Source organism: Meriones unguiculatus, chromosome 14 (genome assembly GCF_030254825.1).
Source record: "Meriones unguiculatus strain TT.TT164.6M chromosome 14, Bangor_MerUng_6.1, whole genome shotgun sequence".
Lineage (NCBI taxonomy): Eukaryota > Metazoa > Chordata > Mammalia > Rodentia > Muridae > Meriones > Meriones unguiculatus.
Window position 1 is genome coordinate 56,758,771 of NC_083361.1, and position 27,034 is coordinate 56,785,804.

Here is a 27,034-nt window from a genome sequence, read left to right on the forward strand (position 1 = left end):
CAGAGGAAATGTTTGCAATTATATTTGACCGGAGGGCAAGGTGCGTTCCTCTCATTGAACCAGGAAGCGAGCCACGAGTTCTCGCTGGGGACAGCCAAGATGACAATATCCCCGGACTTCAAATATTTCACATTTTAAAGTAAACATGAAACTTTGTGGGATTTGTTTTAAATTCCTTACCGTTGAGTGGTGACTTCCTGCTTAAGCAAGAGAAAGGATTACAACGGCTGTTTTTCATTGTCTTGGAGGCAAACAGATCTTATGACAGGACACAGTCGTATAGTTGACATCAATGAAATCTCATCAACCTGATCAAATTCCTGCAGGGGGAGGGGAAAGAAATCAATCACGAGGTGCAGAGATCGTTTCAAAAAGAATGCTAACATAGCCTTCCTCTATGTCAGACATCTCCGCTTCCGGACCCACTTCTCATTGCTACTGTCAATCACACAGCCTGTGGCCAAATTGCTTCTTGTCAAAGCACTAACTGAGTCTCAAAAATGTCACCTCATATTTGAGAGTCATCTCTCCCGCTCCCTTGAACCCCAAGGGTGGGCAGCTACAAAGTTTCTATAAAAGGCCGGTCAAGAAGTCCTTCTAGCTTTGCCTTGCCCATGGCCTCTGATGAAGCTTTCCAGTTCCTGGTGTGGTGAGCACGTAGCATAGATGCTATGTAAATCAGCTCTGGCCCCGCTCCAGTGACTATTTTAGACGCCGAATTTAAAAGTTCCTAGAATAGTGACATGTCATGAAATTGTCTTCTTTTGAATTTTTTTTTTTTTTTCTTTTTGTAACTATTGACAAGTGTAGAAACTATTTTTGGGTCCTGGGCTGTACAAACATAGGTGATAGGATGGATGGGGGCTGCGGGTTGTACTCTGTGAAATCCCCTCGAATGAAATATTTCTCTTACGGGAAACTTATGGTATAAAGTACTGGGACAAAACTTCAGCAGGCTGAATACTAAGTAGGTTACACTAGTACCTCTTTGTAAACATTCCGTTCGCCCATGGTTGCTAGTAGCCTGGGAATACTGCATGAAAATTCTAGTTATAACACTGCATTGTCTGAAGGAGTGTGACAGTCTTGCACTGTTAAGCTCTGTCCTGCCTGGATATGAACCGTCACTGTGTCCAGTGTATCAACTTTGTATATGCTGCCCGCCCCTTTATCACTTTGGAGCTCCCGTGCTTAGCAGGCACACTGTGCAGGTATCATTCGACTTGTGTTTGTGTAACTCTTAATAATGGCCCTAAGAAATAATGTCGGCAGCCAGGAGGAGGTGGCGCACGCCTTTAATCCCCGGCCCTCAGGAGGGAAAGGCAAGGAGAACTCTGAGTTTGAGGCCAACCTAGTCTACGGAGGGAGTTCCAGGACAGCCAGGGCTACACTGAGAAACAAAAACAAAAAACCAAAACCAAAAAAAACAAAAACAAAAAACAACCTATCTATCTATCTATCTATCTATCTATCTATCTATCTATCTATCTATCTATCTATCTATCTTGGCTAGTCCTATTACAGCATATTGTTATAACTGTCCTATTTGACTATTTATTATTAGTTATCGCTGATAATCTTTCCCTGGGTCTAATTTATAAATTAAATGTTAGCATAGGTTTATCTTTTTAGGGAAAACACATAGTGAATACAGGGGTGGGTCTTGTTTTTTGCTTTGGACCTCTCCAGAGCTCTCTTCACAGATAAGTGCCAACTCTGTGCTGCAGAGAGCAAGTGAAGCCCTGAGGAAATGATTGCGGCTGACACGGGCAGAGCCTGGTCAAGGCCCCCAACACCTTAACCCATGAAAGTGGCAAAGCATTCCCCAGGCAGGGCTGAGAGGAATGGCAAAGCCTTCCTGGGGGAAGCTCAGAGGCAGGGGAAAGGCGTGCTCTGGTCCCCGTGTGGATGTTGACAAGCGTGTGCAGTAAATGTCCATCACAGCTTTTTGCCCCTGGATGAGCCCGAGGACTACAGAGACAGCCCCTACCCAGATCAGCTAAACCCATCTCCTTGACTCAGCTCTCGACCACAAGTGCTGCCTCCTGCTGGGCTGCATGCGCTGACCAAGCCTCCCTGGGCATTGTGTATAATACATAAGCTGAGCTTCCAGGGCGTTGTTGGTTCTCCAAAAGCCAGCCCAGTCCACCCAGTCCCAGCTTTCCTGTGTGTCCTTGTGTCTGTCTTTTGTTCACTCCCTTGCTGCCCTAGTTAGGGTTCTAGGACCCAAAGATAAAGTGACTTAGGAGCCTGGGGAGATAGCTCAGTCAATGAACCTGAGAACCTGGGTTCAATCCCCAGCAACCACATAAACATTCCAGGCATGGTGGTGCATGCCTGTCATCCCAGCACTGGGAGAGGTGAAGACAGGCTCCCCTCGGGCTCACTGGCCAGCTGGGCTGGCTGAATTGGTTGAATTGGTAAGATCCGTGTGTGTGTGTGTGTGTGTGTGTGTGTGTGTGTGTATAAAACGCCAAAAGCAAAACAAAACAAAAATGCAAAAATGAAACAAAGGAAGTAGGTGGTCTGTTGTCTGTTTTGTTTGTTTGTTTTGTTCTTGTTTTTTCGAGACAGTGTTTCTCTGTGTAGCCTTGGCTATGCTAGACTCTCTTTGTAGAATAGGCTGGCCTCAAACTCACAGAGATCCGCCTGCCTCTGCCTCCGCCTCCCGAGTGCTGGAACTAAAGGTGTGCACCATCAAGAACTGGCCATTTGAACCTTTTAAAGCAACAGAAAGATGAGATATTAGGGGCTTTATTACAATGACGGAATTATTTTGAGCATTCCATAGGAAACTGGTATAGAAAATGAGTTTCTGTTTTTCTTTTCTTTTTGACTTGGAGTCTCCAGGTGTTGTCTAAGACGGCCTGGAACTACTAGGTTCAAGTTATTCTCTCTTAGTCTCCTCACTCCTGTAGGAACACCATGCCCAGTTAACGTAGCGTATTTTATAACTTCCTCTACGGATTATGAAGTGGTTGTTCTTTAGTTCATCTTTTTAAACTCCTGCAAGTCTTCTAGGTCACAACAGAAAATACCGTTCTTCCGCCACATGCTGTAGCACAAAGTTTTAGCTGTGGTTTTTGCCTGTCACATTTTCCAGGCTTCTACTAACTTCATCACTCTTTTTTTTTTTTTTTTTTCTTAAGGAAGTACATCTCCTTCACTCAGTAGTAACAACTGTTGCAGCAGGAATCTGTTTATTCATTACAATCCAGGGGCTTGCTGGACCTATTGTTTAGCTGCTGGACTCTTACTGTTGAATTTCTCTAAGACCCTGGGAATGACTCAACAGCTGTATTCCTAACACAGGAAATTCCTGTGCTGATAACTATGGCCAGATGAAGGCTATAGCGTGGTACTTAAAAAGTCCTCTTGGACAGGGGCCATATCAAGCGCACGGCTGGGTCTTTGCAGGGCCTCTCCTCTCCACACAGATATAGGTGGCATTTTCCTTTTATGTTGGCTTAGGGCCCAGGGCAATTTTGGTGTCAGTGGTGAGTGTTAAGTGGCTGAGTCTGTTTTCAGAAGACTTAGAAATACAACGCCTCATGTCATGTGGACAATCTGATCCTCTGCTTAGGAAATCCATGGCAACTTCTGAGCATGTCAGACCTCAGGAGTGTCTGAGACCAGCTTGTGCCCTAAGTTGAAAGTTTTGTTTACCAGCAATAATTAATTCTAAGGTAATTAGTAAAAGGGAGGAGCCTTTTGTGATAGCCTTCAAGTGTCAGCAAATATCTCGGGGTAAATCCGTGAAGGAATGTATGCAAGGCCTTTGAAAGAACCTTAGCTGGTTCTGAGGCTTGGTGGCTCAGAAATCCAAGTACATGGTTAAGCTTTGGCAGTTCCAATGGTGTGAAATGGTTGTAGAAATAGCAAACGAAAGTATATATATTATGGAAGTTTATATAGACATATGTATGTGTGTGTGTATTTAAGGAGATATTTACCTTATAAAGGAAAATATACCTTTTATCTGTCTGTCTATCTATCTATCTACTTAGTTTGGTTTTTTGAGACAGGGTTTCTCTGTATAGTGTTGGCTATCCTGGATTCACTTTGTAGACCAGGCTGGCCTCCAACTCACAGCGATCCGCCTGCCTCTGCCTCCTGAGTGCTGGGATTACAGGCATGCACCATCGTACCCAGCCTACCTTTTATTTTTTTAATTAAAAATTATTATTGCATGAATAGGTACCTATGCCACAGTGCAAGTGTGCAGGTCAGAGTGTTAGGGACCTCCTTAGCTACAGAGACTCCATCTTGTATATAGTCTCCATTTTGTACTATGATAAATCCCTAGAAACAGCTTCAAAGTCAAGTGTTCCCAGTGTGTCTAAATCACAATATCTCATTCTATGCTTTTGTTCTGCCCAGTTCACGAACCCCAAAAGACCAGGAATAAACAGACTCTGCTGTAAATACATGAGGTTCTTTTTATTGTAAATTACAAGCTGCAGCTTGGGCCTACACAGCCCCACCGCCAAAGCGGTGTGAGCTGAGCGCCCCGTGCCGTGCCCAGGTTAGTTGGGTGATTTATAGATTCTGGTCCCTCCCAGCATGCCCAAGGCAGGGGCGATTCCTGCTTGGCAAGCATCTATTGGTCAAAATGCTACATTTTGAATCAATTGGCTATAGGAAGGTCCCCAGACCATTAAAGACCAGGTGTCCCTCCCTAGGGGGATGGCCCAGTTTCCTAGCAACTGCATCTCTAGTGGGTGGGGAAAGAATGCAGTGAGGTGGCTCTTCCCCTCAGGGCATTAGTAGACTTCTATCCGTGCCTACTTCAGGTCTTAATAATAGCTGTTAATTTATCTTTTGGTCTCTCACTTTGTTGGTTAGCACCTAGTCAAGACAGAAATCTGGAAGCTGTTGAATGGGCCCGGATTGGCTGGCCTTGACACAGGCCAAGTTAGCAAGAAAGCCATCTGAGATACTTGATACAGAAACCCACGTAAAATGCTAGGTGTGAAATGCATTGGAGCATACAATGTATGCATGTATCTCATTGGATGCCCTGACCCCCACCTAATTTGTGGGTTTTTGCTTTAAAAAGTTGTCTTGCTCTACCCCCCTATGACATGGTTTGGATCCCGAATCCAACTATGTCCCTGATATATCTATCAGTTTTCAAATAAAGTTATTTTGTTGGTTGTAATTTGGTTTTCCTAGAGGGTTATTTTCCGGATTCTCAGACCCTAACAGGAGGACAACTTTATCTTAGTTCTATCCTTCCATTTTTATGTTGGTTCTGGAAATTAAATTTAAGTCACTAGGATTCATTGCAAGCACCTTCAGCCGCTGACCCATCTCTCTCAGGACAGTGTGGTATAAACAAACTTACTCACCACAGATAGGGAACTGACAGCAGACCAAAGGTCACAAGACAAACCAAAGTACAGTTACTAACAAACTCTGGCTTGGAATCAGTGAGTGTATTGGGGTTACAGGAATATGAGTGAGGGGTTACTAACAGGAGCAGAAATAAAGACAGCTGCATCACCAAAGCCCACCCTAGCATAGGTGACTGCTCACAAAAGCTGGGAACCTGAAGCATGCTGCAGAGCCTGCAGGTAGATGACAGGTTAGAGAATTTTCTTTCAGGGAGGCTCAGTTGGTCTGAACTTCTAATAGGCAGCTTAGCCACTCCTCTCCCACCCACCATCCCTCTCCCCATTTTTGGCAATTTATCTGGTCTCAACTCCTTCTAGGCAATCTGAGATTGATTCTCAGTAGTCTTTACTAGTTACATACATAGTCTTTGGAGGGAGGGGCCTAGAGAAGCTGGTCAGTTTCAAGGATTTCCTGAAGCTATTTTGTTATTTATTTCCTATCCTAAGGAGCTTCCCTGCAGTATTTGTTTTTCTGCTGTTTCTCTTCCTTATAAACATTTGGTTTAAAGAAGTTTCCCTCAAGGCCTGGCTGTGGTGGCTCAAGCCTTTAATCCCAGCACTCAGGAGGCAGTGGCAGGCAGATCTCCTTGAGTTCAAGGCCAGCCTGGTCTACAGAGTGAGTGCCAGGACAGCCAGGGCCACACTAAAAAACCATGTATCAAAACAAACACCAAGAAGTTTCTCTCAATAATGGAAGGTTTTAATCTGAGCGGAAACTGCTACACAAGGGAAGTCTACACCATTTAATATATGGAAATAAATGGGTGCAGGTAATGCATGGCTGTGGTCCCAATACATGGAAGCCTGAAGGCCGGAGGATGGAGATTTTTAAGATTAGCCTGAGCTATAACAGTAAGATACTATTTGAAGGGACTGGTATCCACACAAGACAACCAAAGACTAAGGTCTCAGCACAGAGGAGATTTATACAAGGGGCAGGAATTAGCATCAAAGAGAAAGACAGAAGATAGAAGATAAGGAAGAAGAGGAAGGGATATTTGTCTTGGAGCAAAAGACTGCCTCAGGACAGAGAGGAAATGGACATGGCTCCTAGGAAAATGTCAGTTTATAAAGGTAAAAACAAAAGGGGGTGGCGAGCCTCCCGTTAGGATGAGTTGGTTAATTTTGATTGGGCATGTTAATTAGGTGAGCCAAAAGGGGGCATTTGATACTTGGATAGCTGGTCCTTGATCCTCAGTCTCAGGAGGAGGAATGGACGTTGGTGGCCAGCTTTAGGAATGCAATCTAATGGTTTTCAGAAAGGCAGAGGGAATAGGGGAAGGCCAGGCCTGCCAGAGGCAGGTTTGCCTTCAAGCAACTGGCTAGGCCCCTCCTTCGCCATTTGTTGGTACAAGTTTAAACAAAGCAATATTAATAAAATCATCAGAAGCAAGTTTAGACTTTTGTTCTAGCTGTGAGCTTGGCTCAGTCTACCTTAGCAAGGAACAAAACTAAGGAACAGAAAGAGGAAAAACCTAACTCAGCATTGAGTTTGGGAAAAGAAATGAAAAGCAAGGAACGATGCAGACCCTAATTCTTTACTTATGTACCCAGGCACGTATGTATATTTTCAGTTTCTATATGAAAATGTGTAAAATAAAAATCTTTAGAGTATGGTAACAAGGCCTTAAAAATACTGCAGTACAGATTAATAAACTTTCAACCTAATGCTAATAGCTTGAGTAAAATCAATGCTTATCAAAGACACACACACACACACACATATATATATAAAACATGTATGCATATATATATGGCTATATTGTGAAGACACTTATGGCAACCTAAAGGCACTTATAAATATTGTGAAGTGTCTTAACAACTGATAGGTTATTTCCGCTGAGGATATGAGCCAATTCAAGCCAAATTAGAGTATATAAATGCAGGTTTAGTGGGGACAGCTCTGGGGTGGGTTCACCAAACTCACGGAGAGAGAAAAGCCGGGCAGTAACAGGCAGGGGCTGAGGGCTGCTGGGAGAGCCTGGGTGCCAGGTCCGCTTTGGTTAAATGGGCACCTCAGCCGCTTGTCCCCGGCCTGAATCCCATCAACAAATACGCTGTAAAGACTCTCCTGAGAAGCCCACACCCACCTGGTGTGTCCCCCAATGCCACTTTCAGGATCTCCTTGGACTACCCAGACCCGTTCTCCAACTAAGGGGCCCAAGCCTTCTTCCTCCTTCAGACATCCTGGGAGTTGGGACCTTAGGTGTGTCTCCACCATGATCTGCTGAAAGGTGAAATCTGAAGTCATTAACCCTTGCATCCTCCCAAAGCAATATTTTGAGACAGCTGAATATACCCGGGGCGAGGGGAATTGTCGACGTCGAATTTTGCTTTGTCGAAGGAGCACCTGTTTGACCATTTACTAAATCGTGGGCACACTGCCGTTTCCAGGAGACTGTGGGGAAGACACTGAAATGGGTCAGAATGATTCCTGGATGCTCTGCCTTAGGTGTACGTATATTACATTTTTAGCTATTTTTCAGCCGTGCTAAGTTTTTGAAAAGGGTCAATGCAAATGATTTTTGCACATAAATACAGAAGGGACCATGGTGGGGAAAAAAAAATCTGTCCACTACAGGCCTAGGGACACTGGGGAGGAGGGTGCGTGCCAGTGTGTACGGAAGCTCAACAGCAACAGCAACAGCAACAAACTCATTTTTGGCTCAGATTTTTCTTTTTGTGGACTGAACCTTGTGGAGTCAAGGCAAGGTAAAGAAATTACGGGCGGTGGTCCTGTGGGAGAAGATAAGAAGCGCCGGCAGCCTGGAGGCAGGGAGTGTGAAGGAGAAAGCCCCAGGGGAGGTGACAGAGGCGGGGCAGCCCCTAGGGAGCCAAGGTAGAAGGGTGGTGGCCTTGGGGGTGGGGGTTGGGGTGTGCGTTGGGCAGACACGCGGTACACACAGATCGGGAGCATGGAGGTTGAGGCCGTCCGCGGAGCCACAGGTAAGGGACTGCGGAGGGCGCGCGGCAGCTGGGGACACCAGGCTGCAGGGCTCCGCGCACCTGTCGCCACCGCAGCTTGGGGTGCGGTCAGAGCTGAAGGCCTCGCAGCTCCCTCTCTTCCTCCGGAGCATTTAAGTTCAGGGCCAGCGGGAGCTGCAGGAGGAACCTCTACAGTTGAAACCCTCGAGGGCCCTGGGCTGGATCCCCCTCCAACCCTCAACACCGGCCTCGGGGACTTTTGGACCTGGGCTTGGTGGCCAGCCGGGAGTGGGGTGGGGTGGGGGGTGGGGAACCAGCTCGGAGGTGCTAGATTCTCGGCAGCCGTCTAGGAAATGGGAACCTCACCGTGGGGGAGAATTCTGCATAGCAGTTCGTTCCCACTTTCTAGAGAGGAGGACCCTGGTGGGGCCTGAGCTGAGAAGAGTCGCTGGAGCGCACGCTCGCTGTCAGCCTTTCTCAGGCTCGAGGCACACAACCCACACGCCTCTTCCAGCCCGGTGAGCTTTCAGCGGAGCCTGGATTTGAAGACACATCCCTGAGCCCGCTACCTCCGAGGCCTCGGGTAATGCCAATCCAGGCCTTTTGCTAGGCGACCTGGCCCACACGGTCAGGCCACGTGCAGTCCACCTTTTCAACAGCTCAGGAAAGTAAACCACGGCAGACGTTTGGAAGGCAGTGGCACCGGCAGGTAGCCGCTCGCCCTCGTGATCTACGTTAAACTTTACAATTGAGGTTTGTTTTTTTTTTTCTCTCTCTCCCTATTTTCAGGTGAGTGAGATAGAGAATGTAGCCGTTAGCTAATTACATGGATTAGTAAAGCTTTTAGTTGATCTCGAGATTAAGAAAAAGTTTGTATTACATTTTGGAAAGGGTCATAGTTTCTTTTGTTTTATTTTTGCACGTTTTTTATCCCCCCAGAAAATAAGTGTTAAAGACTTGGATAGTAAGTCTTTGCAGTTTACTGTTGGAAAACTAGAGTAAAGGGGGAGGGAAAGGAGGCTTGCTTTTTTTTGATCTTATCTTCCCCATCTACAAAACAGGAGAAGGCCCCTAGGGTTTATTAAATTCAGCATTCTCTCATTACTCCCATCTTTGCTGCCGGCCTCCCTCCTCTCCTGGAAGTGAGGGGCTCCGGAGTGAGAGGCCCTTCCCAGCTCCTGCTCCGGAGATCCTCCCCTTCCAGCCCCGCTGCATTTTAATGGGAAAAAGAATCAGGATTTCGTCTTCTGGAAAAGTGTAGTTGGCCTAAACCGGTTTATGGATTTTCCTGTGCTCACTTCGACCTTTGCTGCGGTTTCGATGGTCACCGACGGTTCAGATGACACACAGCAGGCTCACATTTATCATTTCCACATGTGTTAGATCCTAATGGGTTGGAGGCTTGCATAGTTGAACTGCTGCCTGAGCTTTGATAGCTGTTTCCAGAAACAGCTTGAGCAAATCTCGTCTACTGGGGAATCCCTTTCTTTTTAGCAGAGAAGCATGAAAGGAAAAATTATGCTTTCAGGTGAGGCGACATGCCAGCCCCTACTTAGCTTCGCTGCTGAGAAATGAGAAAGGACATGTGACACTCCTCTCACAGCTGTGCTCTGTGTTCGCATGAGGGGCCCCCTGGTAGGTTTGGTTTGGGAGCAGTACTGTCCAAAGGGAATTTGGGGGTACCCCACAATAATTTACATCCTGACATGCCCCAAGCGTTCCCCCCTGCATTCATTCCCCCCCTCCCTCTCTCTACATGTTTTTAATTTCCCTGATGCCAAAAACCTTCTTAGGTTCCACTGGGCCATCTGTTGCTGTCATTTCAGCTTAGAATAGAGTGGAAAGAAAGGAGAGAGCCAGACACAGCCTGGTCCTATTACCATCCTCATCTTTTACCTTGAACTTCTTCCCTCCGTTATGAACTAAGGACTGAGCTGCCTCATAAGGATTAGTTGAGGCCCTGTGTATGTGAGAACTCACTGCTGGTGAGTGAATGTAGAGAAAGCCGTTTATTTTGGCTTTTGAAAAGTTGGATATTCTGATAATTTGGGCTGCTAAAGAAGCTGAGAGCAGTGACAGGTAACAGCCAGCAAGCAAGCATGAACTCTCATGGTTTTCATGAACTTCTTCAGAAGTGGGCAAAAGGGTCAAGGGACAGGAGAGAAGTGAGTGAGGCCTCGTTTGGTGGCCTTTCAGTGTCTTTTTCTTTCTTTCTTTTTTTTAAGGTCCTGTGTGGGGCTATCATTTTTGAGCCCTCAACAGACCCTCAGGGCCAGTACCAGGAAGTAAAGAAGCAATGGGCAGATCCTAAGGCTGAGGAACCTGAGGTCTGTCACAGTGGCCCAGAAATGGGACTGGGGAAGGGAGGGCAGATGCCACAGGACTCTAAAGGGACTAGACATAGCTATAGTTTGGAAGGCGTTTGCAGAGGTGAGAAAAAGAAGACCTTGCCTTAGCTGGAGGTCTCATCCTGTCGCACTCAGGGATTGAACTCAGGTTATCAGGTTTGGGGGCCTTTACCTGCCAAGCCTGTGTATACTTTTTTCTCCCCCCTTTGGGGAGGAGGGTGTGCACTTAATTTTAGGAGCGCTTTATGTCAGGTATTGTCCTGAGCCCTTCTCAAACATTATTGTAACAGACCTCTGCGTCACAGTTTACTGGTGAGGAACCGGAGGCCTAGAGATGGGCTGTGTGTACCTGGCCAGCGCTACACTGGCGTGGAAATGGAGGTTTCTGGCAGGGCCAGTTTCTGGTATGGCTCAAGTCAGAGCTCTTGCCTACCGGGTCCGAGTCTCACTGGGGCTTCCAGTGAGAAAGGAAAGAGAAGGAAGGGGCAGTAGTGCAGTGTCTAAAAGTCTGGTTGGCTGTGAAGGTTGCCTGCCGCTCCCTATCCAAGCAGATCTCTGTCTTCGTGAAAGCAGGACCCCAGTAGATCTTAGTGCCCTGAGCTCCCTGAGAGGAAATGGAGGAATCGGTTCCTCTTGGGTGCTGTCAGAAGCCCTTGTTGGCTCAGCATGTAGCAAGGATTGCTGGGAGGGAGGCTTTGTCATCAGATGTATCAGGCTTGCTGTGCTTTGGGCAGAGTGCTCTGGCCAGGGCTCTGGGTAGCCTGACTCCTAGAAGGGCCACGTTCTCCCAGTAGCTGAGTATCTGTGTGTTTTCCTTTCTGTGATTCTTGGTGTAGTGAGGTATGTATACTGTGTAGCTAGTTCTTGTTCACTCCCTACCAGACTTCTGCACCAAACCGGGACTGGCATTTCCTGAGGCTGGACCGGATGTGGCGGGGCTCCTCCTCGTGGTCTAGTCAGATGGAGTGAATCTGACTCAGGACTCAGAGACTGAGCAGTGGGATGGAAGGCTGACTGATCATCACTGGCTCCTGTCTCCTCTAATGTTATTTGGTGTGAAGCCCTGGGAAGTTCTACCTGAAGGGCTGTAGAATGTGAATGTGCTTTGTGATAGAGGAAATGGTTTGTGGCAATTTTTTTTTTTTGAGGCGGGTTTCTCTGTGTAGCTTTGGCTATCCTAGACTTGCTTTGCAGACCAGGCAGGCGATTCAATTGCAGTTCAGTGACTGTTGGTCGTAGCTGAAGGTCAGAGTGCAGTTAATCAGGATGGGACAGTTGTGGTTTTGAAATGCTGTGCACACCTGTAATCCCAGTGCCCTGGAAGTTGAAGCAGGAGAAATACAAGGTCAAGGTCAATCTGGGGTACATATTGAGACTGTCTCCTGCCACTGCCACTCCCAAAAAACAAAACAAAGCAACAAAACAAATCTAGGCTGCTTGCACAGCCCCCCTTGGGTTAAGGGCTTACCTTCCAGAGTTAGTGATCAGCCAGTTTGGATACAGGACCCAAAGCTTTATGAATTTAAAGCCATTTAAGGTTTGTTTATATAGATGTATATAATATAGCAGAACCCCTGCTGGTCTTCCTGTTCCTTTCCCAGGTCTCTAAAACCCTCTCACATTAAAACCATTGCATTCGGTCATTCAGGATCCCTAAGCTGTGTGTGGCCTCACTTTTCTAAGAGAAAACAGTGTCCATTGGTTCTCAGGACATACAAATCTTTCACAGGTGTTTGTGCCTTCGAGACAGGACAGCCACTGGGCGTTTGATATCCAGAATGAGCACTACGGGGATGAGATCTTTTTGCCATATGTGTTGCCAGGGAGGGACACCATGTCTCCAGCTAGACAGCTTGACTTGCTGAAATTAAGATAAATGTGTTGTTCTTGGAAACCAAGTCTGTAACCACGACTTGAAAATTCCGCTAACAGAGAGAAAGCTGTGTTCGTCTCTTCATTGCCTTTGCAATGAAGACATGCTAATCATTCTCTGAATATTTCATTCAGTGGTAAGTACGTGAGAAGTTAGGAGCCTGTAGAGTCCTCACGGGCTCAGAAAGCTGCTCGCATATTGCAGCCCATTGCCCAGGTGTGCTCTGTTACTCTGCCCCATGATGAGTGGGCTCTGTTGTGTGTGTGGGTGTTGCTCACTTGACTTTTATGTTTCCCTACAAGTGATCTGTATGATACAGGTTTGGACAGAGCCTCTTGCACACAGAAAAGAGGTGGGTGGTAGGTGGGTAGGGATGTAGCTCAGGTGGTAGAGGGCTTGTCCAGCGTTCCCAAAGCCCTGGGCTCAGTCCCCATGATCCAGAGGAAGAAGTGAGGAAATCCACGGTGAGGCTGGAGCCAGTCTGGGATATGTGAGACCCTGTCCAAAAAAAAGAAAAGAAAAAAAAATACAGCTAAACAGAAGGGAAGACATTGCTTTATTCATGTGTTTTTTTTTCCTCGTCATGCATGAATATTAGTCAAAAATATTTTTAAAAAATTGATGTAAAAATATAACTTAAAATCTATGCAATGAAAATCTAGTTACTTGTTAATGCTATCTGCTTTTGATCACAATTAAACATAATAATAGGCAGATCATCTTTTTAATCTTTTTTAAATATTTATTTATTTATTATATATACATTGTTCTGCCTGCTTGTATGCCTGCATGCCAGAAGAAGGCTCCAGTTCTCATTATAGGTGGTTATGAGCCACCATGTGGTTGCTGGGACTTGAACCCAGGACCTTTGCCCTTAACCTCTGAGCCATCTCTCCAGCCCCATCTTTTTACTCTTCTGCCCCCTTTTCTATATTTAATGTTATTGCCACCATCCTTGCCCCAACTCGATTCTTTTCTATTTTGAAATTTAATAACTGTGTTTCTCTTCTTTTAAGTGCTAACTTTGAAATTTTAATATTCATAATTAATTAATTTATTCTGTGATTATTCAAATTTTAACTTCCCCTGGAATAAGTTAAGGGCCTTCAAATGCTCTCTTCTATTGTTTCCTCCTCAACTCACATACTGTGATGGTTCATAGTCACTGTCAACTTGACTAGATTTAGAATCACCTAGGATACACATCTCTGAGCATGTCTGTAAGGGCGTTTCCAGAGAGGAAACTGAAGAGAAAAGACATACCCTGAGTGTGGGTGGCACCATCCTACAGACTGGGTGCTTAGACGAAATCAGAAGGAGAAAGAGAGCTGATCACAAGCATCCATCTCTTTCTCCTTGCTGAACTTGGGGGTGGTGTGTGAGCGGCCGTCCATCTCTTAACCCCTGCCACCACAGAGCTGTTGTTGCGGCCATGCCTTCCTCTTCATGATGGACCTCCCCCTCAGATGGGGAACCAGAACAAATGCTTCCTTAAGTGTCTTGTCAGGCATTCTGTCACAGCCATGAGAAAAGTACAAAATGTACTTATGATGACTCGTGACTTTAAGCTCCATTAAATGTTTTCTTGCTCCTTAAATGAAATGTTTTATGTTGTGTGGTCAGCATTGGCTTAGAGTCTTATTCAGGTTTATTATTGTTCTCTTGGGCCCATCTCTTCTTGGCCAGACTTTCCTTTTTTTTTTTTTTTTAAGATTTTTATTTATATGTACACCGTGTTCTGTCTGCATGTACACCTGCATGCCAGAAGAGGGCACCAGATCTCATTGTAGATGGTTGTGATCTACCAAGTGGTTGACTGGGAATTGAACTCAGTACCTTTGGAAGAGCAGCCAGTGCTCTTAACCTCTGAGCCATTTCTCCAGCCCTGGCCAGCCTTTTCTTCATGAGGTCAGTTTCATTTATGTTAACACATAAAAAATAATTATGTAGAAGAATTTATAAAATAATTTACTCCTAGCAAACTCCCTGATAGATAAGTTTCTAAATATTTCTTTATTTTATCCGATATCTTGGAAGTTGTTTTTTTTTTTTGTTTGTTTGTTTTTTGTTTTTTTTTTAGATGAAGGATGAATATTATTTTCCTTTAGCTTACTTTAAAAAAAATGACATTCCATTGTGTCTTGCCTTCCATAGTTGTGTGGAGAAGGCAGCTGTCCACTTATTAGCAGCCAAGTGGAAGGATCTGTCCTTTCTTCCTGGATGCCTTCAGTGACATCTCTCTCTCTGTGCACGAGCATCTGTTTGCTGTTTTTCAGCTTGGCTAGTGTATTGAGGTGGGAATTTCTTTGGGGTATTGGTTAAGATCACAGAATCTAAGATTAGGTGTTTCTCAGAAACTCATCTACAGTTTCTTCACATTTTGATTCTTCCTAATTTTTCTCCTTCTGGAACTTTAATTAGCCAGTTACAGCATCTTGTATCTTGTTCCTCTTCTCTTGATTTCTCCGTACTTGCTTTCCAAGTTTACCAGCTGTGTCTGTCTGTGCTACATTCTGGGTCACTTTTTCTGCTAAGACATTCCTTCTCAGAAATTGTACTTCTCTTTTCTCCTCAAATCTTATTGGACAATGTGAAAAGTCTTGGCCCCTATTATCCTGAATGTAAATGTTTACAGAGCATGTTTAATAGTGGCGTCTTCTATTGCATGGTTTCAGTGTGTACAGTCTTTATGGGTCTATGCTACCTCTTTTTTATATATTTTTTTAAGATTTGTTTATTATTTACACAGCATTCTGACTGCTTGCCAAAAGAGGACACCAGATCTCATTATAGATGGTTGTGAGCCATTGTGTGGTTGCTGGGAATTGAACTCAGGATCTTTGGAAGAACAGCCAGTACTCTTAGCCTTTGAGGCATCTCTCCAGCCCCCTATGCTACCTCTTTAATGGTGATTTCTTTCACCTTATGTTCAGGGGGCTTTTTTTTTTTCTTAGTCTTTTTGTTCGTTTGTTTTGTTTTTGTTTCAAAAACAAAAATTGTTTTTGCTTCAAAAACAAAACAATGTAGTCCTGACTGGGTTGGAACTTGTAACGTAGACTAGTAATGCCTTGAATTCATAAAGGATAGTCTGCCTTTACCTCCTGAGTGGGTGAGATTAAAGATGTGCACTGTGCCCTAGGAGCTTGGAGATTTTACAAGTCAGCTTCCCACAAGGCTGGTACCCTCATCCTTAGCCCAAATACACATGTGGCTTAATATCGAAGAAGGTCAAACTTGGATTTCACCAGTTTTCAATGCATTTTGTGAAAGCCATCCTTTTGAAGGCTTTTCACACTTTTTGACTTATAATACTTATATATTAGAAAATATTAGTGTTTTAGAGGAATGTACATCTTACTCTTCTGTTGGCATGTTCCTTAACTTTCTGGTAATGCTAGAATCATAATAGACTCAGGCTGCTTCCAGGTTTAGTTCATGAAACCATCAGTTGAAAGCTGCCAGGTGGCCTATTTGGAAGGAGGGATTAAAGTAGTAGGTCAGCTTGTCAAAACCTGGCTCACATGTGTCATCTCTCATGCCACCTACATGGCTTTCTCTAGTCTAGGCTGTCTTCGTGCTTGCCTGAACTCTTGGAAATGTCTCTGACTCAGTTTCTTACCGCAGTGCGTTCTGGATAAAGCATTAAATATTCTACACACCAAGTTCTCTCTTTCCAGTTCTTGCAAAATTTTCAAAGTTTATGTTGGCTGCTAAGAATATATTGGCAAAGGACTTGAGAGGACATTTCCTAAAGAAGATGTATTCGTGAGCATGTGAAAAGATGCTCTATGTTATGATTCATCAGGAAAGCACAAATGCTCCATATTACTAATCATCAGGAAACCACAGGACACTATCACCTCAGCCCCAATGGGTGGCAACAAAGCATTAACAAGACAGAAAACACAAGTGTTGCTGAGGGTGTGGAGAAACTGGAATCCTTTCGTCTTGTTGATGGAAACGTAAAATATTACAGTATGGTAAGTGGTACGGAGAGAGCAGTAGCACACACTTGCCTAGTCTGCCTGAGGTCTTGGTTCAGGCTTCATTACCGCTACCAGAAAGGGAGAAATTGGTATGGAAGTTCTGAAAATGATTAAACAAAATTACCATGTGGTCCAGTAATTCCTCTTCTGGTTTGTAGACTGAAGGACTGCAAGCGGGAACAGTATTTGTATATCCAAGGGGTGTCTTTCATAGTATGTAAAGAGGTGGGAGCTCCTGAGGGGCCTTTGTAGACAAAATGTTCTCAACAACAGACTATTTATTATTCATCCTTGAAAGCAAACATGTGCTACCACACAGATGAACTCTGAAGACATTATGCTCAATGAAATGAGGCAGTTGCAAAAGGAAAAAAACTACCTGGGTACACTCCGGTGACATGTCCCGTAAGCAGTCAGATTTAAGGCTGCCGGGCTCTGGAGAGCTGCTAGACTCCGGAATGTGGAGTGTGCCCTGTCCCGTCTGAGAGGAAGAGGAAGTGCTGGGGGTTTATCATAGGGATGACTTCACGGTAATACGAATGTGCTTAATGTCGCATAGCTGTAGAAGTGGGTAAGTGGGAAATTGTGTATGCATTTTATTGCAATGAAACTATCTCAAATAACCATGGATCTATATTGTGATTTTCATATAAAACAAAACTCTTGAAGGCAGAAGCCAGATATTCAGTGTTTTCAAATGTCCATTTGCTTTGGTAAAATACACGATAACATAAAATTTATCGCCACTTTAACTATAAAGTGTTTAGGTCAGTGCAGTGTGAACTGTTGCCACCGTCCATTTCCATCAGAACAGAAACCTGTGGCCTCCGTGTCTCTGAAAACATCCGTGTCATGTGGTCCTTTGCACTTGCCTATTTTAAATAGCTCATGTAGGTGGAAGTAGAAAACCCTTTCTCCTTCCCGACTGGCTTGTTTTCCTTAGCGCAGTGTCCTCAAGCTCTGCCCATGTCACTTGCTGTTAAATTCTCTTCCCTTTTAAAGCTGAGCAACATCCCCCCCCCCGCTAAATGTCTGTCACATTTATACATGTATTCTCTGGCCAGTGGTTGTTGGAGATGCTTCTAGCTTTGTGCTTTCGTGAACAGTGCTGCTATGAACAGTTTACAAGTCTAGTGTACTCTGAACGCCGGCTGCCATGTAAAGTGACCAGAGCCTTTTCAGCTGTTAAGAATAAACCGCTTGACAAATAAATAATATAAATGTTAAAAAAAAAAGAAAGAGTAAACCGCCGCCGCCGCTGCGGAGGAGGAGGAGGAGGAGGAGAACCTGGGTGTGACTCCCAGCACCTTGCATGGCAGCTCATTCATTATCTGCAACTCTAGTTCCTAGAGCTCACACGCCCTCTTCTGGCCTCTGTGGACATCAGGCACACACCGATGCACAGGCAAATACACAAAAACCTTGGGAATAAATTGGTAGGAGGGTGAGTCATCAAGGGCTTTGCTGACGAGGTCTGGGTTTGGTTTTAACCTCGTTACTAATTAGCCTTTGAATCTCTGTTGCCCCACTTGAGAAGCGGGGTTAGTGCACTGGGCTTTATTGACTCTGGGGTTGGTGTGTGTTTCGCACAAGCTGTGCGTGTAAAAGCCCCTTGGAAACCGGCTGTCTCTGTAGATGTGAGGTGTAGAAGTGCCTTTTCACACGAAAATCCATCCTTTCTTTCTCCCCAGTTCTCCTACTTTAGAAATGTTGTTTATCCTTCAAATGCGGAATATCGTGTTCCTTTTCCATTTTGTCATGTTAAAACTGAGTGGGTACCAAGCTCAATGCGGGGATCAGCATTCTGTTCCGTTTACTTTCCAGTCTTATTTTAGACACGTGAGTCTAGCACACTCTGAAAAGGCAGCTCTCACGATGCACGTCTAGTTGTTGAGAATGTTTCCCCTCGGCAAATCCTCACGTGGGTCAGGTGAGCCAGCTGCACGTCACCCATTCTTAGGTGCTTCCTGTCTGAAGGACAAGCCGGAGTCCTTCAGCGGTGGGCTGCCTCGCCAATGCCCTGGGGTCCCTTGGTTCTGCCCGTTGCTCTTCACAGAGATCACATGCTGGTTGGGAACCCGTTTCCTTCCCTCTTCAGAAGTTTCGCTGTTTGAAATGTAGCAGGTGAACACGTGGGGATGTGATTCTTGTATAGAAGAAGTTTGTGATGTCTGTAACCAGCTTTGATGTTTGGTTTGGGTCTGTGAGCTGTCATCCTGTGGCATGTGGTGAATGCATCCCAGCGGTGAGAGGATATTTTTCTTTGTCTTTTGCGTCCTGTGTGGTATGTGGCTCTAGTTCCATGCTGGGTGGTTTTCCTACCACAGGGCTCCCTCACCAGCTGCAGGGCTGCCACACTCGTTCTTACTTTCATGCGTTCTCAGCAATTAAATTCAGGATGCTAAGACTCAGGTTTTCTGTCGCGTGTGTGTGTGTGTGTGTGTGTGAGTGTGTGTGTGTGTGTGTGACAACCCCTTCTCCCTTTCAGCAAAGCTCAGACAAATAGTAATGTCACAGATGACCAGCTGGGATGGAGTGGCTTCAGGTCTCAAGCGGCAAGGAGCCTGAACTTGTAGCAGCTGTGTTGAGGTGAAGACCTCTTTGGTCACTATTCATATGGAAGCAGTTATTGGAGATTTTATTTCCTGCTCTCTGTCCCCCTTCCCTGGGACTCTGTATTTGTCTTTGAATAGGACACTTTCTTGAATGCTTTAGCTATATATAGACAGAAAGCTATAGTCTCAACTTGCATCTCTTTGAGTGCCAGGGTGTCTATGCCAGAGCATATATGTGCATGTCAGAGGATGACTTTTGAGAGTCAGATCCAGGTCTTCAACTGAGGTCACCAGGTTTTCTCAACAAGCACTTTGACCTGCTGAATCTTCTTTGCTGACCCATCTCATATGCTTTTGAGTGATTCAGGGAAAAAAATAAAAAATAAAAAATATATATATGTTGTTGGAGTGGTGCTTTTGTGCATTGTATAAAAATTATTCTTGTATATTCAAATGCTGATTTCCATACCCAGAGTTGAGTACAGGCCAGACTTTGATACTGTTATTATTAGGAAGTATCTCCTGCCTTTGTCTCTTATAAACATTTTTCTCCATTACCTTATGATTGCTTAAATAAGGAGCTACCAGCCAATAACTGGACAGGAGAGGAAAAGGCATGACTTCTGGGCCCAGAGAGAGAGAGAGGCAGAGATAGAGAGCAGAGATAGAGACTGAGACTCAGATGGAAAGAGAAAGGAGTTGCTGTCAGGACACAGATGAAGAAAATGGTGGCAGAACAAGACTAAGATGGCAGGGAACTGGCCATGAGGCAGGACATAGGCCAGGCCAGTACTGTTGGGTTAGAATAGCTGAGTATCTGCCCAGCTATAGTGTCCTAAACTTATAATAAATATAATGTCATTATTCATATCTGGGGCGGACAAAGAAAGCCATGTGGTTACGTATTTGCCCAAAAATAAGAGGCACTGATATTCAGGTTACAAGGCCAGAGACATTTGTGCTACAAGCAATTAGAAGCTGGAGCGATGGCTTACAGGGGAGAGCATTTGCTGCACTGGAATAATGAAAACCTGAAGTCCAGATCCCAGCACCCATGTGCTCAGCGTGGTCACTTACTCGCCTGCAATCTCAGGGCTGTAGGGTGCAGACACGGAGGAGGATCATTTTGAATGATTGCTGCTCATCTGCCTAGCTTCAGATTCAGTGGAATAGGATAAAGAATGATAGAGCAGGGTGCCTGATGTCCTCCTCGGACAGCTAAGCATTCACCCACAGAAACGTGTGTAATTACACTATATAATACCCCCATGTCATGTGTGTTCATGTCATGGGCCATGTGCATGCATGCTATGGCACAAATATGAAGGTCAGATTTCTCTCTCATACACATACTCTCAGAGCAGTTAGGAACTGAAACATTCTATCAGAACTACCGTTGGAAGGTAGGATGATTTAGCAGATCTCAGCAACATCTAAGTTTCTAAAGTTATCTACAGGAGAATTAGAAATCCTGCATTTACATACATGATGAAGATGCCCAAGCCCATGTGTCATATTATATTAGCTAATACTAGGAGCTAACCATAGATAACTCTTTCCTATCACTGAGATGGTTTATATATTGCTTATTTCATTAACAAACAAAACAAGGACTATGTAAAAGCTTTTTGTAGGTATGACATGAAGTCATCTGCATATGTTGCCATCTAAGAGGCGGGACAAGCGATTTATTCTCAGCCGAGGCATTGACAAGTTGCAAGTTGGCCAATATTAACCATGTGATAACAGAGCAACAGGCAGCCTGTCAATTACTGGGGAATAAAACCTCCACTGCCAGCCACCTGCAGACCTTCAACAGTGCCTTCTCACTCCCTGACAGTTTTGCTCATCTGCTCAGAAAATTCTAACATATTCTACATTCTGTCTTCCAATTTAAAAAAAAAAATCTTTGCTAAGAATATTTTGGCAATCAGATGCTTTTCAAAAACAACAAAAATATCCCCAGTGTTTATTGGCCTCACCTTCTGTTCTCTACTTTATTGGAAAGAGATGTTCTGTAGCACCATGGGTGCCTTTCCTGGAGGCGGGTTCTTCGTGGTCTCGTGGTCTGACCTTGAACTCTGGACTCTTGCCTGTCTCTGAGAGGGATGGGTCCTTCTGCCCTCACACTATTTCCAACACTGCTCTCCAAGGTATGGCCAATAGCACTCTGGGAGCAGGGGCCCTTGTTATAACTAACTTTGGGAAGTAAATCTGAGTGAAACAACTTCTCCTGCTGAAAAAGTTTCTTTCTCTGTTTGTTTCTTTGTTTCTTTTCTTTCCATTCTTTGTCTTTTTTTTAAACAGTGTTTCACTATGTAGCCAAAGCAGGCCTGGAACTCCCATCTGTAGACCAGGCTGGCCTCGAACTCATAGAGATCTCTCTGCTTCTGCCCCCTGAACTGGGACTAAAGGCATGTGCCACCACCTCCCTGCAGCCTGCTACAGAATGTTTTGTCTTTTTTTTTTTTTTTCCAGAGCTGAGGACTGAATCCAGGGCCTTGCGCTAGCTAGGCAAGCGCTCTACCACTGAGCTAAATCCCCAACCCCCAGAATGTTTAAAAGTCCTAGTCATGAGCTTAGCGTCATATTGCGTTACCCTTTCTACACTTGCTGGCACCAGAAGCCCCCTTTGGCCTATCCCTACTGCATCCCAAGCATATCTGTAGAGCCTGTGTTTCACAACATGCAACAGGGTAGATGGAGTCATATGCCAGGAAATCGGCAGGGATGTGCACCCAGACCTTAACTCTTGAGATGTCTGAGGAACATAGGGCCCTGCCTCCCATCATTCCTTGGTGAGTGATCGTCATCATTTAGGGTTTTTTCTTTCTATTAAAAAAAAAACATATTGTGTGTGTGTACATACATATGTGTGCACATACATGCACACTTTGCCACAGCGCACCTGTGGAGGTCATGGGATAACGTTCAAGAGCTGGTTCTTTCCTCTCATCATGTGGGTCCTGGCATCGATTCAGGTTATATGAGGCTTCGTGGCAAGTGCTTTTATGTCAACAGACAGCGTGAGAACTCTCGGAATCCGGCTCACCAGTTTAGCACAACCACAATGGATGTGCCAAAGGAAAGGCAGAGCCCCGTGCAGCACGGGTGCTGAGGACTTGATGCTGTTCTGGAGCACTGCTCTGCTTGTTGCCATCGAAGTCTCCACATCTCTCCTAATCTACGAGTTGTGTGAAAACTCCACCCCTCTGAGCAGTGTTACTCGTACGTACAACAGTGCCTGAGCTTTTTTCAAGCATTGCTGCTGGAGCGCGCTAATGACTCAATCAGCACCCCTGGAAAGAATTTGGAGAAGGAGATTGTTGGTAAAGTTAGGTTCTTTTTTTTTTTTTTTTTAAAGATTTATTTATTTATTTATTTATTTATTTATTATGTATATAGTGTTCTGCCTGTATCTGTGCCTGCGTGCCAGAAGACAGCACCAGATCTCATTATAGATGGTTGGGAGCCACCATGTGGTTGCTGGGAATTGAACTCAGGACCGTTGGAAGAACAGCCAGTGCTCTTAACCTCTGAGCCATCTCTCTAGCCCAAGTTAGGTTCTTGTTAGTGGCTCTGATGTAGAAAATTTTAGGGGGCAGTTTGGAGTTTAGAAAGGCATGCTCTTTTCTCTTTTTCCTTTTGGTTTTTCGAGACAAGAGTTTCTTCACGTAGGCTTGGCTGTCCTGGAGTCAGGAACTCACAGACATCCTCCTGCCTCTGCCTCCCCGAGTGCTGGGATTACAGGCGTCTGCCACCCTGCCTCCCTGAAAGGCACACTCTTAATAGTTGAGCTGGGGATTTTTTGAGGTCAGAGAATAAGAACAAAAGCAGCCTGACTGTCACTGGCTGATGAGATTCTGTAGCTAAAGGTGGGCTGGTGATCAATGTGATGATTGATTTCTTGTACCTGTTTTTGCCCTCAGCTTCCTGATATGATTTAATAAAAAAATGTTAATGAGTAGATGTGCACCTTGCAGATTTTAAGTAGAAATGACTGATTACTTTTTGTATAAAAGTTTATATTTGTGATTCTTTTAAGATTTTTTATAAGATCACTTATTTAGATAAATAATAAGATAATTGATCCTTTCTTTGTAAAGAGAAACTGGCTGAGAAAGTTACCTTGCTTGCTTACACTTCGTTAATATATAACAAATGGCTTGGTTACGAATGTATGTGGGAATAATTTGTTTTCTTCACCTGTACTGTGTAAAATGATTTTCATGTAAAGGTATTGTTTTCCCATGATCATTTACTAAAAGAAAAATAGAAAATAAGCACATTGTAATTTTTATACTACTTGAAAGATTTTGCTGGGATATATAAGCTGTGGGGAGAAAAAATAAAGTTGTTGGAGTTTGTTCAAGTGTGTGTGTGTGTGTGTGTGTGTGTGTATGATTTTCCCCCCTTTATTTTAATTTTATTTTTTCTTATTCACTGGCCTCAGTGAATTAAAAGAATTTATTGCTGGCCACACAGTCCAGGGAATCAAGCTTTATTCTCTCAGAGAAAAGTCTGCTGCGTCATCAGACGCCTATCTATCTATCTATCTATCTATCTATCTATCTATCTATCTTCTATCTATCTTTGGTTTTCCAAGACGGGATTTCTCTGTGTAGCCTTGCTTGTCCTAGACCTGCTTTGTTGACCAGGCTGGCCTTGAACTCACAGAGATCTGCCTGCTTCTGCCTCCCTGAGTGCTGGGATTAAAGGTTTGCACCACCATATCTGGCTACGTTTTGAATCTTTAAAGTAGTGGAAGATGTTATATAATTTCTAATCCTCCTGCCTCTACCTCCTGAGTGCTGAGGTTACAGATGTGAGTGATTGAATCTAGGACTTAGTACATGCTTTGCAAGCGCTCTTTAAATTTCAAAGCATTCCTGGCCCCTTCTTTTAATTTTAACATAATATATATATATTTTTTAGATAAGGTCTCAACATATATCCCTGACTGTCCTGGAACTTGGTATGTAGACCAGCTTGGCCTCAAACTCACAGAGATCCTCCTGCCTCTGTATCCCAAGTGCTGGGATTAAAGGTGTTTGATACTGTGCCTTGCCTCTTTATTTTATTTTATTTTATTTTTTATTAAGCATATATAGTTTAGCGTGTGTGTGTGTGTGTGTGTGTGTGTGTGTGTGTGTATGTGTATGCTTAGCTTGTGCAAGACCATCGGGTCAGTCTCTAGCACCAATAAACAAGCACACAGATAAATAACAAGGTGAATATGAAATAGAATTATCTTCAAGTTAAAAATAGCCTTCTGCCCCTTTTAAGGATTTATTTTTTATTGTAAGTGCATGAGTGTGTTTTGCCTACATGCATGTACCATGTGTGTGTTGTCTGGCCTCTATAGAGTCCAAAAGTGTGTGCTGGATTTTTTTGGAACTGGTGTTACAGATGGTTGTGAGCCTCCAGGTAGGTAGGTGCTGGGAACCAAACCCAAGTCCTTTGGAAGAACAGCCAGTGGTCTTAAGGGCTCAGCCGTCTTTTCTAGCTCTGGTAAGGCACCCTTTCATGAGTTCTTTGGAGGCTCTTGCTCTGCATTTGTGAATTCATTTTCTTAAATCTCACCCCCTTTACAGACCCAGCACTGGGCTGTGTTGAACCACGTGTGCCTTTGGTCAAGCTGGGGTGCTAGTAAGGTGGCTTTTGGATTCTTAGCATCTAAGGCATTTTGGGCATGTCTTCCTTCAGCGTGTTTGCAGAACACAAAGAGCTTTCTTGCTGCATGCTTCTAAACTTTTCTGCTGTCCTCCCATGTCTGATGAGAAATTAGTCTTTATTCTCTGTTGAGCCCAGGATTGTTTTGTTTTTTTTTTAATTAAAGATTTATTTATGTATTGTATGTATATGAGTGCTCTATTTGCATGTAAGCCTGCACAAGGACATCAGATCCCATTACAGATGGTTGTGAGCTACCATGTGGTTGCTGAGACTTGAACTCAGGACCTCAGGAAGAACAGTCAGTGCTCTTAACCACTGAGCTATCTCTCCCGCCCCCAGAATTGGTCTTTTACCTTTTCTAGGTGGTAGATTTCTTTCCTTAGTAAGGATTCTTTTTAGAATAGCATCTTTTTTAGAAGAAAATTTATCTGTGAACAAAAAATAGCAAAAAAACCCCACCTGCATGGAAAAAAATACAGAAAGCAAACATAAGAAAGATTTTTGATCAGCGTTACTCACTCTAGTTCATAGAAAATGAGAGTGTAGTTTAGTCTCGTGTCCTTGCATTTTTTCCACATTATCTGTAGCAAGAATTGTTACTGTAATTGAAGAACAACAACCCACATTACTAAAAATACTGAGCGACTACAGCCAGCTTTTCCAATGACATAATGCCCCGTTACTGCCAGGTAGTGGCTTTTAATGAAGCCAAGTTTGTGAGACTGGGACTAGTAAAATTTGAAATATTTCCCTTAATGTTTCTCAGGATAATAGTCCCATCTTAGAAAAATGGGGCTTTGCCAAAATGAAAAGACTTTGTCTGATCTTTGTGGCGAGGGAGGGTGGGGAGCCTACTGCAAACGGTATACTGAGTGTACGACCGAGGGCAGATCTTTGAGTCCACCGAAGGCTACTTTGACTGACATTGCTGCTTACATTCAAAGGAGCCTGCATTTTTGAGGAATGGTCTGCTCATTAGACCTTTCTGGATTGGCAGCCAAGCTGTGGGCCACAGAGCCTGAGAAGTCCTTGGAACTCAAGCTTTGCCTAGGAGAGCTCAAGCCTTTTTTGTATTTTCTCTAAAGGAATGCTTTCAGGTGTACCACTATTTTTATTTTTTAGGGTGAAGCCACCAGCGTGTACTCGAGTGAAATCATGAAATTGGGCTTTATCCAGGAATTTCAATTTCTTTACGGTCTGCAGTGAGTTATTTCAACCGTATGCCTTTTTAATAAAAGCATTTACTGTTGTGCTGTAGAGATTACATTCTTTTGGCTTTGGAAAAATATTTCCTGTTTGGTTCAAGCCATGAAGGCCTGTTAGGGGCTCGCATCTGGAAGCTGCAGGGGCGGGGCCTGTCTTCCACCTCCAGGGCCTTTGGGCTGGGACCCTCAGGGGCTCTTTTGGGGACAGTGAGCCTTCCTCCGGGTTGGAGAAGGGTAGTCCCCCTTTCTGCCTGGTTTTGAATGTCTATCACTTCTACTTGGGCAACTCTCACTTTCGTGTTCCCCTCGTTTGGCATAAGCTTGAACATTTTCTGTATAGGGGAGAAGCTGAGACTGTGACCCCCCCCCCCACACTCTCAAGATAATCAGGCTGGACCATGATTCTAGCAAGCATTAGGTTCTTGAGAAGACCCGTGCAGATCTGCCCCTGTGGCCTTGACGGGAGGTCTCTCCTTGGGGACAGCTAGTGTCTTGGGAACACTGCCCATGAGTTCTTTTGGGGAGGGGCTGTTTAACCTGCAGGGTGAATGTTTACATGATGCATACATGACATTTGTCCTGACCACACACAACAACAAAGAATGCCAGGCAACTCTTGGCAAGAGCCAAGCCTCTGGCCTGGTGGCGTTGGATGGGTGGATAGGTGCCTCTCCCAGGGAACCTGATAAATAGCTTCTCCAGGGGGCTGATTGCTAATGTTCTTTGTCAATTCTGCAATCCACCCCTCACAAGGGGATTGATGGTCCAGATGTGATGAACATGTTTCCTAAGACATAGGCCCAGAAGCAGAATAAAAACAAAAACAACAAAAAACCCCAGATCTGGTCTCTTCCTGCTCCATAAGCTGGGGTTGCTGGGGTTGGTGGTGGGGGTTGATCCTGAAACTTGCTCCTGTGGGATAAATGTACCATGAGTGGGTACCGAGGGTCCCAGCAGCCCACCTGCTCGCTTTTCGTAATTTATTGACACGCTCGCTAAATCTTGCCGCATACCCATAGGAGGCCACATGACAAGCCCGTGAGGCAGCTGTTAAAATGGAAAGCTCAGTG

At 44.5% G+C, this 27,034-nt stretch overlaps 2 protein-coding genes across 7 annotated transcripts in view; one reads left to right on the forward strand and one right to left on the reverse strand.

Annotated features, from left to right (window-relative positions):
• The window catches only part of Pgpep1l (pyroglutamyl-peptidase I like), a 29,964-nt gene extending 29,637 nt beyond the window's left edge, over nucleotides 1-327 (reverse strand). For 2 of the 4 annotated variants that reach the window (XM_060367323.1, XM_060367322.1), the window contains exon 1: nucleotides 181-326. The gene's annotated coding sequence lies outside the window, so the exon portion shown is untranslated. Of the gene's footprint in view, nucleotides 1-180 lie in introns of all 4 variants that reach the window. The other 2 variants (XM_060367321.1, XM_021634675.2) reach the window with 2 other exon arrangements.
• A 7,958-nt stretch (nucleotides 328-8,285) lies between these two features.
• Nucleotides 8,286-27,034, forward strand: part of Fam169b (Protein FAM169B) — an 82,576-nt gene continuing 63,827 nt past the window's right edge. For all 3 annotated transcript variants that reach the window (XR_009585563.1, XM_060367325.1, XM_021634671.2), the window contains exon 1: nucleotides 8,286-8,342. Coding sequence is in view for 2 of the 3 variants with exons in the window: in XM_060367325.1 (XP_060223308.1) it covers nucleotides 8,312-8,342 (31 nt within the window). In the remaining variant the exon portion in view is untranslated. The remainder of the gene's footprint in view (nucleotides 8,343-27,034) is intronic.